We start from the raw sequence: 16,679 nt of genomic DNA on the forward strand, positions 1-16,679 counted from the left end.
AAAATTCTTTCCTCCTCAACTGAGTGGTTCTAGATACATCCGGAAAAATCCTAACCAAATCCCCACAAAATTTCATTAACCTATTTTTAAGGTAAAGTTTCATAATCAGCATCTTGTCCATCTCGCTCATGCATGTCATCACCAGGGTGGACCGACTCTGAATCACATCCTTGTGTCTTCCAAAAATTCAGTCAAATTTTACAAGTTCTAGGTAAGCCAGTAACAAAATTTTATGAGGGCATGAGATGGGCCTAAAAAATGAACAAGACCAGAAGCTCAGTGCAAATGACTGAACGGATCTTTGCAGGGCTCCTGGAATCAGTGGGACGGTGACACATATGAAATGCTGAAATCTCAGGGGCAAATGCAGGCCACCACCAGGAACGATGCAGGGGTTTTCAACTCTGGCCACCTGGTCTTTATCTGCCAATACCTTGTTCACAGTCTAAAATCAGGATACCCTGCAAGAAGAAAAAGGTCATTTTCTTGCCTGTACAAACTAAGATTAGAGAAATGGATGGTGAGAATGAAAGACGAGTCTTTTTTTTTTTTTTTAAAGGGATATTGAATGTTTCCAAAATGTTTTCCATCTGCCGCATGAGCCGTGAGATGCCAAACTGTTAGCGCCGACTCCTGGCACTGAGCAATGAGTGGACGTGCTCCCCTCTCTGCAGCGCTCTGTAAGAAATCTGCAGCTCGATACGTTCTGGGCCATTAGAACAAAACAAGCTGGATTAAGAAGCTCAATCAAAGCCTGTCAGGTCAAGCCTGCAGACCTGAGGACGGAGAATTATCAGGAGACAACATTGCGTGGCATCACGCAATGTCACCCAGCATCGCAGGGCACATGCTGGGGGCTTTACCAGACAACAAGAGAAATGTAGCTGGGGGCAGCATTAGCTTGACCTCCCCCTCCCCCCTAACATCCCCAGTGGTTACAGTAGAACATGTTAGTAGGACATTCAGGGGTTTAAAAGCAGAAATCAAATTCATATTATTCTGTTATTTCAATAATCTGGCTCTTTCCTGAACTGGGTGTTTTGTTTTGGTTTTTTTTAATTGTCTCTGAAACAAACTATGTCCCAGCCTTGCCAGCCTGAACAGTGCCCTGCTAGAGCTGGCGTAAGGTCATTTGTGATCTGAGGTGGACACTCTTAAGTGGAGCTGTATCGCTGGCTGGGGTTCAGATCTGAAGTAGAGGTCTGCACGGGAACGGGGATCGCGGGAATCCTGCAGGAACCCCCCCAACCTACGGGACTCCCAGGGGGACCCCCCTCTAGCCAACGAGACTCCCACGGGGATGGAAGGCTTTGGAAGCAGGGTTCGTCTATATAATATAATGGACACGTCAGCCTTAGCAAAAGAGGGGGTTTATAAGTTAATTACCTGAACAGAAAACAAAAAAAAGGGTTCCATCAAAGAGATTCCACGAGGAAAACAGCAGCACAAACACAAAAGAAACTGTGGAATTGATGATCCTGTCAGAAGTAATTGCTGCTTTTTATGGGGACGGGCGGGGATGGAGGTAATTCCTTGCGGGGATGGGTGGGGACGGAGAGGATCCTAACGGAGACGAGTAGGGACGGAGAGGATCCTGGTGGGGACGGAGAGAATCCGGGTGGGGATGGAGAGGATCCTGGTGGGGACGGAGAGAATCCGGGTGGGGACGGAGAGGATCCTGACGGGGACGGGTGAGGACGGAGAGGATCCTTACGGGGACGGGTGGGGACGGAGAGGATCCTGGTGGGGACGGAGAGAATCCGGGTGGGGACGGAGAGGATCCTGGTGGGGACGGAGAGAATCCGGGTGGGGACGGAGAGGATCCTGGTGGGGACGGAGAGAATCCGGGTGGGGACGGAGAGGATCCTGGTGGGGACGGGTGAGGACGGAGAGGATCCTTACGGGGACGGGTGGGGACGGAGAGGATCCTTACGGGGACGGGTGGGGACGGAGAGGATCCTGGTGGGGACGGAGAGAATCCGGGTGGGGACGGAGAGGATCCTGGTGGGGACGGGTGAGGACGGAGAGGATCCTTACGGGGACGGGTGGGGACGGAGAGGATCCTGGTGGGGACGGAGAGAATCCGGGTGGGGACGGAGAGGATCCTGGTGGGGACGGGTGAGGACGGAGAGGATCCTTACGGGGACGGGTGGGGACGGAGAGGATCCTGGTGGGGACGGAGAGAATCCGGGTGGGGACGGAGAGGATCCTGGTGGGGACGGGCGGGATTTCTGTCCCCGTGCAACTCTCTAATCTGAAGATCTTACCGAGTTCAACAAACAAAAATCGAAACCCAGCTAATCGGCAGCAATATGGTACAACCGCAAACAAAAGGAAAAAAATTGCGGAGCTGATGTTCCTGGCGCCAGGGTTTATTGCGTTGATATGTAAATATAGGGTTACCAGACGTACGTATATCCCCGGACATATCCTGCTTTTGAGGACATTTCCGGGGGTCCGGATGGCTTTTCAAAACCCTGCACTTCGTCCTGGTTTTGAAAAGCTTTCCTTCATGCAGGAACGCATCCGCACATGCGCAGATATCCTGCCCGACCAGCAGCAGCTACGCATTACTTTGTAGAAGAGGGGGGTTAATGTGTATGTATTTACCAAATAGCGAAGTATTTGCAAAAAAAGTCTTTTAATCAATGTATCATGGCTGAGTGTGAAAACATAAAATGACAGGGTTCCCCCGGTCGTTCGCGGTTGGCGGTCCCGGTCATTCGCGGTATTTTCGGACCTCGAACCGCCGACAAGGAGAGGGCATCGGGAGAGGCAGGAGAGAGCAGCCGGAACACCGCGAGTGCAGGAAATCACTCGCGGTACGCTCCGACCGCCTCTTCCTGCACTAAGCCGGGCCTTATCCAATTAGGAGCTGCTTTGTCACGCAGCTCCTGATTGGATAAGGCCAACTGGAACGGAACCCCCGCGAATATCGGGGGAGTACTGTATATCTATAATACCAAGAAATTTGCTCCGTTAAGCAAATATAATAGCAAATTTTAAGAAAAACTGAGCTTTCTCAAATCAGTGGCTTTGAGTGACCCTAGGTTGGGCTTCAAAAATTTTTTTTTAATGTCTGATCAAGAACAATCAAATTCATGGGGAAAACTTCAATTTGCATAGTTTTTTCTGGACAATCCTACGAGGAGCTGCTGAAAAGTTCTCAGCCTAACCAACAAGTTTGGGGCAGTCTCCATCGAGGGCGTTTCATTTAGGGGCTCATAATCAAAACGTAACACATCTAAAATCCCGCCCACGTCGGCACTTGGATGACCTAAAAGACAGGTTGTGCAAGTGCCAGTAATCAAACCAAATTTCTGGATGCATTAGCGGACTTCCTCCCTTTCCCACAAGAGCAGGCAGCGTGGGGGGGGGGGGGGAGAGGGAGGATTGGGCCGGGATTAGGGCATTACAGGGCAGGGATGGGCGGGCCTGGGGGCAGGTCTAGGGGTCCAGATTTTCCAATTGGAAAATCTGGCAGCCCTACCTGGTTGGGCAAAGCTGGGTAGAAAGGCCAGGGCTACCATTAGGCAAACTGAGCAGTTACCTAGAGCAGTGTTCTTCAACCTTTTGACACCTATGGACCGACGGAAATAAAATAATTATTTTGTGGACCGGCAGTTGAAGAACATTGGGCTAAATCGTGCCCATCTTCACTCAATTTCCGCCCCAGACTCCACCCCTATAATAGTATTAATTGTAACACTGTTTTTTCCATTCATTTTTCATATATAGAAACATAGAAATAGATGGCAGATAAGGGCCACGGCCCATCTAGTCTGCCCACCCCAATGACCCTCCCCTACCTTTCTCTGTGAATAGATCCCATGTGTCTATCCCATTTGGCCTTAAAATCAGGCATGCAATATAATCGTATTAACAACACATAATGGTTAACCAGAAAATTAGACTACACAAAGCACTGTATGCTTCTCAACATTCATTCCTACCAGAACACAGATAACCCCATGCAAATACGGGACCAAAAACTAAAAGTACTAATATGTACTAACAAACCCTAAGATGCAAGACTCTGCAAGCAGTACAACCCCAGAGGAAAAGAAACAAATGCATTTCTTTCTGAACAGCCAAATCAATCACTAAATAAAAGCATTTCCCCCTACCGTTGTTGTCTCTCTCCCTCCATGCTATGCCTTGCCTTCTGGCCTGCACCCTGGTGTTATCTTCGGGCCGGTCCACAGTGCGATCATTGCGGCGTCCTCGGGCCGGCTCCCTGAGTGATGCATTGCACAAAGCTGTGGGCAGCGGCTCCTCGAGCGTGTCCCGCGCCTCATCCGGAAGCCTTCCTCCTGATGTTGCGACGTCAGAGAGAAGGCTTCCGGTTCAGGCGCAGGACACGGGTAGGAGCCTTTTCCCACGGCTTTGTGCAGTGCAGCACTCAGGGAGCCGGCCCGAAGATGCCACGTCGATCGCATCTGTGCAGAACGCAGTCTTGGGCTCAATGGACAGAAAATTTCTGCGGACTGACACCTGTCCACGAACTGGCGGTTGAAGAACACTGACCTAGAGCGCCAGATTTTGGAGGGCAGCAGAAAGTGGGTTCCTGAAAAAGCCTTTGCAGTGGTGACTGTATTTATCTTCCATTCCAGCCATTGCCACCACTGGCATTTCTCCCTGGCACTGGCGAGGGCCGCAGTGCCAGTAAAACAGGAAAGAAGCATGATGTGGAGCCTCTGAAAGTCCAGCCGCTCTTGATCCCTGTTACTCAGACTTCCTGTTTGTACGAAGATGGGATTGTCTGGACCAGGGGCGGGGAACGAGGGCCGCAATCCAGTCGGGTTTTCAGGATTTCCCCAATGAATATGCATGAGATCTCTTTGCATACAATGGAGGCAGTGCATGCAAAGAGATCTCATGCATATTCACTGGGGAAATCTTGAAAACTTGTCTGGATTGCGGACCTCACTCCCCAGCCCTCGTCTGACATTCACAGCGCAATATGCAGGGATTCAAAGACCCCCTGGTCACATTTCATATTTAATTACTATTGCTCTTGCTTCAGGCTTTGAAGAAATGTAGTAGTATCATTGGCAAGGACAGGAGTAGGAGGGTAGGGTCAAGAAAAAGGGTTTATCTAGACTAGGGGGTAGGCAATTCCGGTCCTCGAGAGCCACAGACAGGTCAGGTTTTCAGGATATCCACAATAAATGCATGAGATAGATTTGCATCTCAAGGAGGCAGTGCATGCAGATACTTCTCATACATATTCATTAGGGATATCCTGAAAGCCTGACCTGCCTGTGGCTCTCGAGGAATTGCCTACCCCCTGGTCTAGACCAGTGGTTCCCAACCCTGTCCTGGAGGACCACCAGGCCAATCGGGTTTTTAAGATAGCCCTAATGAATATGCATGGAGCAGATTTGCATGCCTATCACTTCCATTATATGCAAATCTCCCTCATGTATATTCATTAGGGCTAGCCTGAAAACCCGATTGGCCTGGTGGTCCTCCAGGACAGGGTTGGGAACCACTGGTCTAGACCACCTAATATCCCTGCGCTGTCCTGCTGGGCAGTATGCATGTGCTTGGAAGAAAGAATTCCAACAAATGTCTAAATGGAAGAGGCTACCAATTAAGAAGGGAATGGGGACTTGTATACTGCCTTTTTGTGGCTTTGGCATTGCAAAACGGTGGGCCCTGGGTTACAAGCATCAGCACCGGGATTTGATCTCACAACCAGTGAGCCAGACCATCAGCTAAGGACTAATATTCAACATACCTGAATTCAAGAAAGCATGGGATAAGGATGTGGGATCTCTTAACGGGAGGAAGAGATAGAAGGCGATATGGATGGGCAGATTGGACGGGCCTTTATCTGCCATCATTTTCTGTTTCTATAAAAACTATATAAGATGAAAACATTTACATTTTAAAACAGAGATATCAAATATTTAGGATAAGAGGTATATCAATCATTGATCCCTGTGGTTATAAAGAGTACAAAGTTTTTATATTTTTTATTGAGCGTTTGGCTTTCAACATGATGGAAGAGAAAAATGCAACAAAAATGCAACAAAAATATTCAACTTGTACTTTGCATCTCTGAATCTTAGGGCCTTCTTTACGAAGCCATTTAGCACGGGCCGCTGTGGTAACTGCCCCAAATCCCTTAGGGATTTAAAGGGCTTTGGCGCTTTTGCCACACAGCAGCCTCTAGTTAAATAAAAAAAAAACTGGCCTATTTCTAACCAGTATTCACGAGAAGATTCATCTGATCACTTGCCTGTTCCATTGCAAACATTTCTGACCATAATTACATTACATTACATTACATTAGAGATTTCTATTCCGCCATTACCTTGCAGTTCAAGGCGGATTACAAAAGAGTTATAAAAGGTGGGTTACAATATTGGATCATTGGTAAATTCAAGAGAAATGCTGTTATCAGAGAGTCACTTGGTGCCTCGGTCAGGAAAGCTCTTTTGCTCTGTCCGCCGAAGGCCTCAAGTGAAGAACCTTTCCAGTGCTGAAATTTGCTCAGATATTTCCAAGCCTTTCCCAGGGTCATTACATTAACCAACACCCCCCCCCCCCTTTTACAAAACTGCGAAAGCGTTTTTTTAGCGCAGGCCAGCGGGCTGAATGCTCTACGCTGCTCCCGACACTTAAAGAGTTCCTATGAGCGTCGGGAGCAGCGCAGAGCATTCAGCACATTGGCCTGCGCTGAAAACCGCTTTCGCAGTTTTGTACAGGAGGGGGGGGGGTTAAATTAAGAATGCCACTTCCTAAAGCACTTATGCAAAGTCGAGGCACTGCTGAGTTGAGGTACTTTTGCTGCTTACTTGAAAAGATTTACCGTCTTTTAACTAAGGCGCGCTAACTGATTTTGCGCACGCGAAATGCTAATGCTCATAAAATATAATGGGTGCCTTAGCATTTAGTGTGCGCTAAATCAGTTAGTACGCCTGAGTCCTGCTTGGAAATTTACGGTTTGTTTCTTGTGTTTCATTGCAGTATAATGGCTCTCGGCCAAGGGAAGAATGGGAAATGTGGCACCCAACTCTGATTGCTGAAGCCCTGTTTGCGATATCCAATATTTTAAGCTCCTTGCGACTCATCTCCCTTTTCACAGCCAACTCCCACCTCGGACCCCTGCAGATATCTCTAGGACGCATGTTGATAGACATTTTGAAGTTTCTTTTTATCTACTGCCTGGTGCTTCTGGCTTTTGCAAACGGACTGAACCAGCTTTATTTTTATTACGAGACCAGTGCCTCGGAGGAACCCAACAACTGCAAGGGGATTCGTTGTGAAAAGCAGAACAATGCGTTCTCCACGTAAGACTTTTTCCTTTCGTTATCTGAAGGCCCAATCGGCCTCTGTTGGCGTGCTCTTTTAAGATACAGGCCAGGCTGCGGAGACAGGGGGTGTCAAGGGACGTGTCTAGAGGAGTGAACGTTTTTCCGATGCCTTCATTTTCTTGCTATAGGAGTGAAGAAGTGCTGGCTGTTCCTTAAAGTCTGGTGGGAAATACAGTGTTCCCCCGGTCGTTCATGGTCGGCGGTTCGCGGTCCCGGTCATTTGCGGTATTTTCCGACTGCGAACCGCCGACAAGGAGAGGGCAGCGGGAGAGGCAGGAGAGAGCGGCCGGAGCGCCGGCGAGTGCAGGAAATCACTCGCTGTATGCTCCGACCGCCTCTTCCCGCACTAAGTCGGGCCTTATCCAATCAGGAGCTGCTTTGACACGCAGCTCCTGATTGGATAAGGCCCGACTTAGCGCAGGAAGAGGCGGTCGGAGCAAACTGCGAGGGATTTCCTGCACTCGCTGGCGCTCCGGCCGCTTTCTCCTGCTGCCCTCTCCAGTCTCTCCCATTGAAAAACCGTATTCGCGGTTTTTCACGATTCGCGGGGGTTCCTGGAACGGAACCCCCACGAATATCGGGGGAGTATTGTACTGCATTTCTCAACCGATTTATAAATTGTAGAACCCATTGTACATTAATGCATTTGTACGAAGGGGGTGGTGAAAAGGTTTCAGCCCAACCAACGAACTTCCTAAATTCTGAGCGTTATTTTATTTTGCAACGTGCCAATTTGCAGAAATGAAATTCTATGTCTTTGACATTGTTTCAGATCATTGGTTTGAACCATATCCACGTCATTCTCTTCTTGGTTGGGCTGAGAACTTTTCAGCACCCCTTGGTAGCAACATTCCAGAGCTGAGATTGTGATGTCATAATGCCTCACTCCACCAATGCCTTAAGAGCCAGCCTCATCAGTGATGTCACAATGGCTTGATAGCTCTATATTTATTACATACAAGGGGGTGCTGAAAAGTTCTCAGCCCAACCAACCAACTTCCTGAATTCTGAGCGTTTTTTTGCCACTGCAGCTGAAACCACATCATTCTCTTCTTGGTTGGGCTGAGAACTTTTCAACACCCCCTCGTATTCCCTTTTTTTCAGTAGTAACTCAAGGTGATACACTAGGGGGGCAATTCTATAAATTGCCGGCATTGAATATCTGGGTCAAAGTTCACTGCAGCAGTCAGGTTGATCTTCGGGTTGAAGAAGTCCGATCACATAACCCCTTCCTACCGACTCCTGCACTGGCTGCCAATGGAGGCTCGCACGAAGTTCAAGCTAGGATGTCTCTGCTTTAAGGTATTATCAGGTCTAGCCCCTAAATATATAATAGACCTCTTCTCATTCCCAACTAACAGACACGAGAGAAGCACACACCTGAAATTTGTTTCCCCACCGGCTAGAGGATGCAGATATAAGAGACATCATCAACAACTTTTATCGTACCAAGCAGCCTTATGGGGCAAAGACCTAGGAAAACTCATCACACACTCAAACAACTATAGCGAATTTAGGAGACACCTAAAAACATACCTGTTCTTGAATTACATAGGTAACGAACAAGGACAATAGCCCCCTTCATAATTCCACCCATATCTGATCTTGCAAACTGTTAACCTCTAACCTCTAAACTATGAATGTCCCAATCAATTAATGAAACTTTTCTAACTCATTGTAAATAGCACGGAACTTCCCGGTCCGGCAGTATATAAACTGTTGTTATTATTAATGTTGTTAATATCAGATGGTCACTGTTATACTCTGTAATCCACCGACTGTACAGTTTCACCTCACTGTAAACCGCCTAGAAGTCGCAAGATTGTTGGCGGTATATAAGAATAAAGTTATTATTATTATTAACTGGCCAAGCTGATGAATATTGCTGGCAAAACCGGATATTCAGCAGGAGACAGGCTGCTACGTATAGGGTCGCCATATTTTTGCAGGAAAAAAAGAGGATGTATGGCCCCGCCCCATAGCCCTGCCTAATTCCACCACAGACAAACCTTGTCTCTTCGGGGGCCACTTCTAGAGGGCACTTCTGTGCATGTGTGGAAGCGAGACGATGATGTCCCGCGCACGCATTTTGACATCACCGCGTTGCCTCCGCGCCTGCCCTCCAGACGCAGCCCCGATCTCAATGCTTTTCAAAACCTGGATAAAGTGCCGGGTTTTGAAAAGCTGTCTGGACGTCTGGTAACCCTAGCGACATAGTTTGTATGAACTGAAAACATGTCTCTCGGTGATGGGACTAAATCGCGCGAGACAACGGCGCGCCGACAACTGAGCGCAAGGTTGACGGCGCGCCGAAGAAAAGCACTATTTTAAAGGGCTCCGACGGGGGATGTGGGGGGGGGAACCCCCCCATTTTACTTAACAGACATTGCGCAGGCGTTGTGGGAGGTTTGGAGGGTTGTAACCCCCCACATTATACTTAAAACTGAGCTTTTTCCCTAAAAAACAGGAAAAAAGTTTGGTTTCAAGTATAATGAGGGGGGTTACAAACCCCCAAACCCCCCACAACGCCAGCGCGATGTCTGTTAAGTAAAATAGGGGGGTTCCCCACCAACACCCCCGTCGGAACCCTTTAAAATAGTGCTTTTCTTCGGCGCGCCGTCAACCTTGCGCTCAGTTGTCGGCACGCCGTTGTCTCGCGCGATTTAGTCCTGTCATCGGGCTATTTCACAGCTTCAGCATTTTCACCAACTGTGAAAGAAGAAAGCATGCACTATTTCCACGGCAGGGCAAATGCTACCGCAGGATTAGTTCAAATAAGTCTTATGTAATAAGTGGATCAATACAGCATCGTAACCACTACGGTTTTGCCAAGCTATTCCATTCATCATTGCATCAAAAGACAGGGTGTTGTAAGGAGAGTTAAGACTGTCTCTCATGCATACATCTAATTTAAACCAAGACATTGATTTACTGTCATATTCTGCGGCATTGCTCCCCAGAGATGTCTTTAATCTCTTCGCAAAGCGAGACTCTACCACCACACGTGTAGCTCTCGGTAAAGTAATATTCTTCAAGGGAAAGAGATGTTGCGAAAGCATCGACTGGTTAGATCATTTGGAAAATGCATAGAAATGTTGCCGAACCCTGAGTGACTAAGTCAAAAACAAAACACGGAGGAAAAACAGTCCAAAAAGGAAAACGTGAGATAGTCGCACAAATTATAATACACAACACACTTTCATGAAAAAATATAATAAATTCAAAAACATTTTTAAACTTATGTTGATATGGTGCTCGCTTCGGCAGCACATATACTAAAATTGGAACGATACAGAGAAGATTAGCAAGGCCCCTGCGCAAGGATAACACGCAAATTCGTGAAGCGTTCCATATTTAAAAAAACAAAAAAAAAAAAAAACTTATGTTGATATGATTTGTCAAATAAGAAGGTTGTGCTCAGAGATATGGAGGAAAAAGTTCCCCCCCAAAACTCACCACCCAATCGTTGCTGTACCTTCAAATAAACAATGAATTGCTACTGTGATAATATTTTTTGGCCTCGACGTGCCACGTTTCAGTATTTCTTCAGGAAGCCAAACTGAGAGTCTTTCTTTGGGTGTCAGTCTCTTTCGAGCTCAAAGAGTTTTAAGAGCAGATGAGTGAATGTTTTCCTTAAAACTTTTTTCACAAGGAGCAGCGAGGGATTTGAACCCAGAGCCTCAGGGTGCTGAGGCTGTAAATCTAACCCCTGCAAAAAAACAAAAGGAATTGACCCCAAAATATCCACAAAGAAGAAAATCCAGAGAAAACCAAAAAAAAACTCTGTGGAGTGACGATGTTCCTAAATGGACTTTATTTGAAAGTGTCAAAGTTCCAAAGGTCCACTGAAATCATCCACATAAAATAATTCCATCCACATAAAAGTAAATCATCCACATAAGAGCCTTAAAGGACCTAGTCCGCTAGAGATACAGGACCCAACATGGTCCGCGTTTCGACAAAAAGTCTTCTTCACGTACTCACATTTATAGGACCCCCAGGGACCCCTGAAGAAAACTTTTTGTCAAAACGCGGACCGTGTTGGGTCCTGTATCCCTAGCGGACTAAGTCCTTTAAGGCTCTTATGTGGATGGAATTATTTTATGTGGATGATTTCAGTGGATCTTTGGAACTTTGACACTTTCAAATAAAGTCCATTTAGGAACATCGTCTCTCCACAGAATCTAACCCCTGCGCCACACACTATGACTGCTCTACAGAATATGGACCCGGTTCTATAAATGGCTCCAACAAAACGGCACTCAAAGTTAGGCGCCATTTATAGCATAGCACTCAGCGCTGGAGTCCACGCCTAATTTTAGGCATGAGGATTTACGCCAAATAAACCCTGGAGCAGTGGTGTAGCGTGGGTAGGAGGCACCCAGGGCGGCGGTGCCCCCCCCCGCGCCCTCCTCTCCAACCCCTGCTTTTTCCGTGCCCCCACCCCACATTTGCGCCCTCCCTTCCCACCCCCCGCACCTCTTTAAATCTTCGTCAGCACAAGCAGGATCTCCAGCCTGCAGCTTGCATGGGCGTTGGCTTTCCATCTGACGTCACCTCCTGGCCCCGTGACCCAGAAGCGATTTCAGAGGGAGTCAGGCCTGTGCAAGCAGCCGGCTAGAGTAGTTGCTCACGCTGGCAAATATTGGTGGGGAAGGCAGGCGCAAGAGTGGCACGGGGGGGAGAGAGGTGCCAGCTCCCCCACCGAGATGGTCCACACCCCTTTATTAGGCACGGATCCTCCCTTATTCTATAACACTGTGCTTAAATTGAAGGAGTGCCCCCGATCCTCCCATGATCCTTCAGTGGCCACGCCCCCTTTTTGGAACTATGCATAAATTTTACGCCTGGATCCTGGTGCCTAAAAATGTGCACGTGAAATTGATGCCAATTCACGCCAGTAATTGATTACTGGCACCAAATTATTGGCGCAAATTGGCTTGTTATTCAACTGGGCACCCCCCCAAATTTCCACGTGCAATTTTTAGCATCATTTATAGAATTAGGCTGTATGTGTTTACATTTCATTACATTTCTATATGGCCTTTTTAGGACTCAGTCCATCCTAAATATAAAGATCTTGCATACACTTGGGTCAACCTGATCGGAAAAGTCAGAATGATGAGGGTAATGTGGAGGAAATTGACAATCTTCCAATCAAGGGGTTCTCAATGAAGATTTATAGGATCTCATTACAACTTTTCAACATATGTACCTGCATGTGATCAAAGAACAAGGCAGCCCTCAGCGAGCAACACATAGGTCCCGATTGTGAATAATTTTGCATGCTGTTTTCTTTGCAATTCAGAAGCAATTTGGCAAAAATTATGTAAAATTGCTAAGGTGCTGCAGAATCATTCAAATCACCTCATTACCAATGTCCTATTAGGAAAATTTCACATAATAAATGTCACCAAAGCGAAAGCAGATGTGCTTAAGTTTTACTGCGAGAAGATCCATGATTTTAAGAACCTTTTGATAAAACTGAACTCCACAATGCAATTAGGATCATACAGTATATAAATTAGCTGGTACAAGTAATTACGTCACTACAAAGTGGCCCGACTCTCAAATCTCAAACGCTGTGTGCTTCATCCCATGTCAGACCAGACCATGTTTTCCCAAACAATGTTCTTCCATACCTTGCCATACTGTTCACCATCTTTGTCCTAATACACTAGGATAGGTGGCAAAGTCCAGTTGTGGATTAGGAATTGATCATTGGATAGAAAACAGTGGGTAGGGTTAAATGGTCGTTTTTCTCAATGGAGGAGAGTAAACTGTGGAGTGCCACAAGAATCTATACTGGGACCGCCGCATGACCTCTAAAGAGTTCCCAAGTCCCCCCAACCACTTTCTCCCGGCGCTTTAGTGTTAAATCTTCAGCAGCAGCCGTGCAGCATTCACGAGCCCCCCAGAAGCCCCAAGAAGTAGGATGGAGGGTTCCGGGGCAGGCCTGCTGTTTGACACTGTGCGTTGGCTGCCCGAAGATTTAAGCAAACACCGGGAGAAGGGTAGATGGGTGGGCTAAAACCACAGCGACCGAGAATTTTTGAGGAGGCCATGGCCCTCACCCATGTACCATACAATGTCTGAGTGTGGTGCAGGGGTTATAACTACAGCCTCGGCACCCTGTAGTTATGGGTTCAAGCCCACATTATCCCCTGTGGGCCACTTGGTCCCCTATTGCCCCAGGTACATTAGATAAATTGTGAGCCCACCGAGATAGCTAAAGAAAAATGCTTGAGTACTGGAATGAATTCATGTAAACCGTTCTGAACTCCCCTGGGAGAACGGTATAGAAAATGGAGGGAATAAATAAATAAAAACTTCAAGCCGTATTCATTTCAGTGTATTGATTTCTTAAAGACACCTGCGTAGCCCATTTTGTATTTGATGCCCAATATATTTTGATTTTTGGGCACTGAGCTTAACTATTCTCTGAGTGAAAAACTATTTCCCCCTATTGGTTTTAAAAGTATTTCTGCGTTAGATTTTTCCAAAAATGAAGTCAGATGCGTGGCAACCGCTTTCTCAGGGAGTTGAGAGAAGAGTGGAAGATAAGAGAGAGGGCAATAGCGAGACGGGATATTAATGTCAGCTTTTGAGTACTTAAGTAAAAAAATGGATAACGGTCTATATCCAGTCTGATGGAAAGAATCCTCCTGTCTTGATGATAGAGTGGAGGTAAGGAAGAAATGGATCGAAAACTTGTCAAAAAAAACTTAGTTGAAAAGGGGATTCTCCTTTGTGCATTTCTGGAGACCACAGAAACAGAGACACAGACACTAAATATTTCAATCAGTGGCCCAGCCAATCATCAGGCAATACTGTTCATGGGTTTCTGGACACAACCCGAGTTTATAGACTTTAAGACTATTTTGCAAGGTTCATTCCTACCATGGCAGTCTTCTTTGCACACATATAATTAGCTCCTGACTTGACTACTTACTGCTTCCTACCCCATCAGGGAAACTCTGATGGTCAAGCTATTTCTCTTCCCTAGGGATTACACTTCTCCCTCAGTATTCGTGGTTTCAGCAATCACGGTTTCGATTATTCACGGTTTTTAGCTTTCTGGCTTCTTCCCCCCCCCCCCCAAATTACATCAGCGTGCATAGAGAAATCGCCGATTCCAAGTGTTTACAGAGAAAATCGCTGATTCCCGGCACTTTCTTCACCGTGTTTTGCCTCTCCTTCAGGAACAGGCCAGGTCTCCCACCGTGTTGTTCACAGTTTCACCATATTCACGGTGGTTTTTAATAGAAAACAGTGAATAACATATGAAAAAGTTATTGGCGGTTTTTCTGTAGCTGTGGTTCTGTTAATCCCCTATCAAAGCGAATACGGAGGGAGAAATGTATATAGCCTTCTTTCTTTCTCTGTATCAGTTGCTGAGAGGTCCTCACTCAGGGCTGCTCCCGAGAGACTTCTTGACTCAGGTCTCTCTCGCTACTCCCTCGGAACCTCTTGGCTCAGGGCCTCTCTGTTCTGTTCTCAGGGCATTTAATCTATTCCCTGCGTGAGCCCTCACCCCTCTGACTCAGCCAGCTGGAGGGTGGTGCCCAGTACTGCGTCGCCCGACATCGCTGCTCCATGCGTGCCCCCCCCATTCTCCCCGCTGTTGTGCACCCCTGCCATTCTTCATCGCTGCTTGAGTACGCGCCCCCCTCACACCTCGTGAAATGTCCACCGGTGCGAGCGGTATCTTCTACCTGCTGCTCGCACCAGCCTTGGCTCCCTTCTGCTGTCACTTCCTGGTCACGGGACCAGGATGTGATGTCAGAAGGGAGCCGAGACTGGCACAAGCTGGCAGGTGGAAGATGCTGCCCGCACTGACATACGTTGAAAGAGGTACGCGGAGGGAAAAAGAGAAGGAGAGACACCAGTGGGGACCCCCCCCCCACCCATGAATACAGCACTTGGGGCGGTCCGCTCCCCCCTCCCTTGCTACACCACTGGCTGAGTCTCAGTGAGGGAGTGATCCTATGGGTACCCAGCCATGTATCACCCACTCCCGCACGCCCTCTCACCAGCACTTATCTGGTTAACAGCGCCTGCTAACCAGATAAGTACCTTTAAATATTGACCTCATGAAACTTGTCTTGTATCAAGTTCAAGTTTCAAGTTTATTTGAAATTTTATGAATCGCTTATACATAAAATACTAAGCGATTTACATTAAAATCCAAATTTGAACATGCGTTAAGATACAAAATAATAATAATAATATCAACAATATAGACAGAGATAGCTAGAAATGAATGAAGAAAACGCCACATTGAGGTCAATTTTCAAAGGTACTTTACTGGTTCATAGCAAATTTAGCTGTCTGAAAGTTGCCCTCCTTCAGTATGGCTAAAATTATATGCCTTGTATAACGGTGCGCATGCTTTTAGATATGCTTGGAAGATGCAGTCTTAAGGGTATATGTGGATGGTTTGGGAAGATAACAGACTTCCGTTGCATTTTCAAATCTGCGCGTTATTTCCATTGCAAAATCTACCCACAAAAGGAGGAGGTGACGGCATCTGCTGCGAGAGATCGTGGGCACTTTCCATTACTGCCACATTTCACTTGTATGACGCTGAAAGGCGTACGCGGCGCTGCACATTTTGATATTTATAGACAGTCCCTGCGCAGAAGAGCTTACAATCTAACTCGGACAGACAGATAGGATGTATAGGGTGGGGGATGGGTCAGGGGAGAGGAGAGGAGTTAAGAGTTGAAAGCACTCTCAAAGAGGTGGGCTTTTAACTGGGCCTTGAAACACTGCCCGAAACGGAGCCCTCCGTAGGGATTCGGGCAGCTTGTTCCAAGCATACGGCGCAGCAAGGTAGAAGGGACGGAATCGAGTTGGCAGAGGAGGAGAAGGGCACAACAGGAGGGACTTATTAGCTGAGTGGAGCTCACGGGGGGGGGGGGGGGGGAGGGAATCATAGGGTCAGGTAAGTGAAGAGAGATAAGGGGCAGCTGAGTGAATGCATTTTTAGGTCAGGAAGAGGAATTTGAATATATGTGTATTTCCTGTGTCCTTAGATGTATTTTACAAAAGGCTCCTCATTCACAAATCTTTTGTGAAATACTAGGGAAGCTGTGAATATCCAGACTTCAGTTTCCTTTCTCTTACTTAGACAACTTTCTCTTTGAAAAACCCAGTGACATTTCTGCATTATACCGACGACCCATACTCCTACTAATATTGTTAAGTTGTGTTTTTTTGAACTGCAAACCACACAGATATGTTTCTCACTTTTCTCAAGCTTCAGCAGTAGGTAAATAATTAAATAAATCTGAAAACTGTCCCATCCACATAACACTCTGGTAGAGTTAAAACTGGTTCTGGTTTAGGGGA

At 46.9% G+C, this 16,679-nt stretch overlaps 1 protein-coding gene and 1 non-coding gene across 2 annotated transcripts in view; both read left to right on the top strand.

Moving 5' to 3' along the window:
- TRPC5 (transient receptor potential cation channel subfamily C member 5) overlaps positions 1-16,679 on the top strand; it is a 127,404-nt gene that overhangs the window by 84,841 nt on the left and 25,884 nt on the right. Inside the window, exon 5 of the mRNA XM_033946055.1 lies at positions 6,979-7,301. Coding sequence (XP_033801946.1) covers positions 6,979-7,301 — 323 coding nt within the window. The remainder of the gene's footprint in view (positions 1-6,978; positions 7,302-16,679) is intronic.
- Positions 10,577-10,683, top strand: LOC117361684. Its single transcript, XR_004539719.1, has one exon. It is a non-coding gene; the product is annotated as a U6 spliceosomal RNA (small nuclear RNA).

Source organism: Geotrypetes seraphini, chromosome 5 (genome assembly GCF_902459505.1).
Source record: "Geotrypetes seraphini chromosome 5, aGeoSer1.1, whole genome shotgun sequence".
NCBI classification, from domain to species: Eukaryota; Metazoa; Chordata; class Amphibia; order Gymnophiona; family Dermophiidae; genus Geotrypetes; species Geotrypetes seraphini.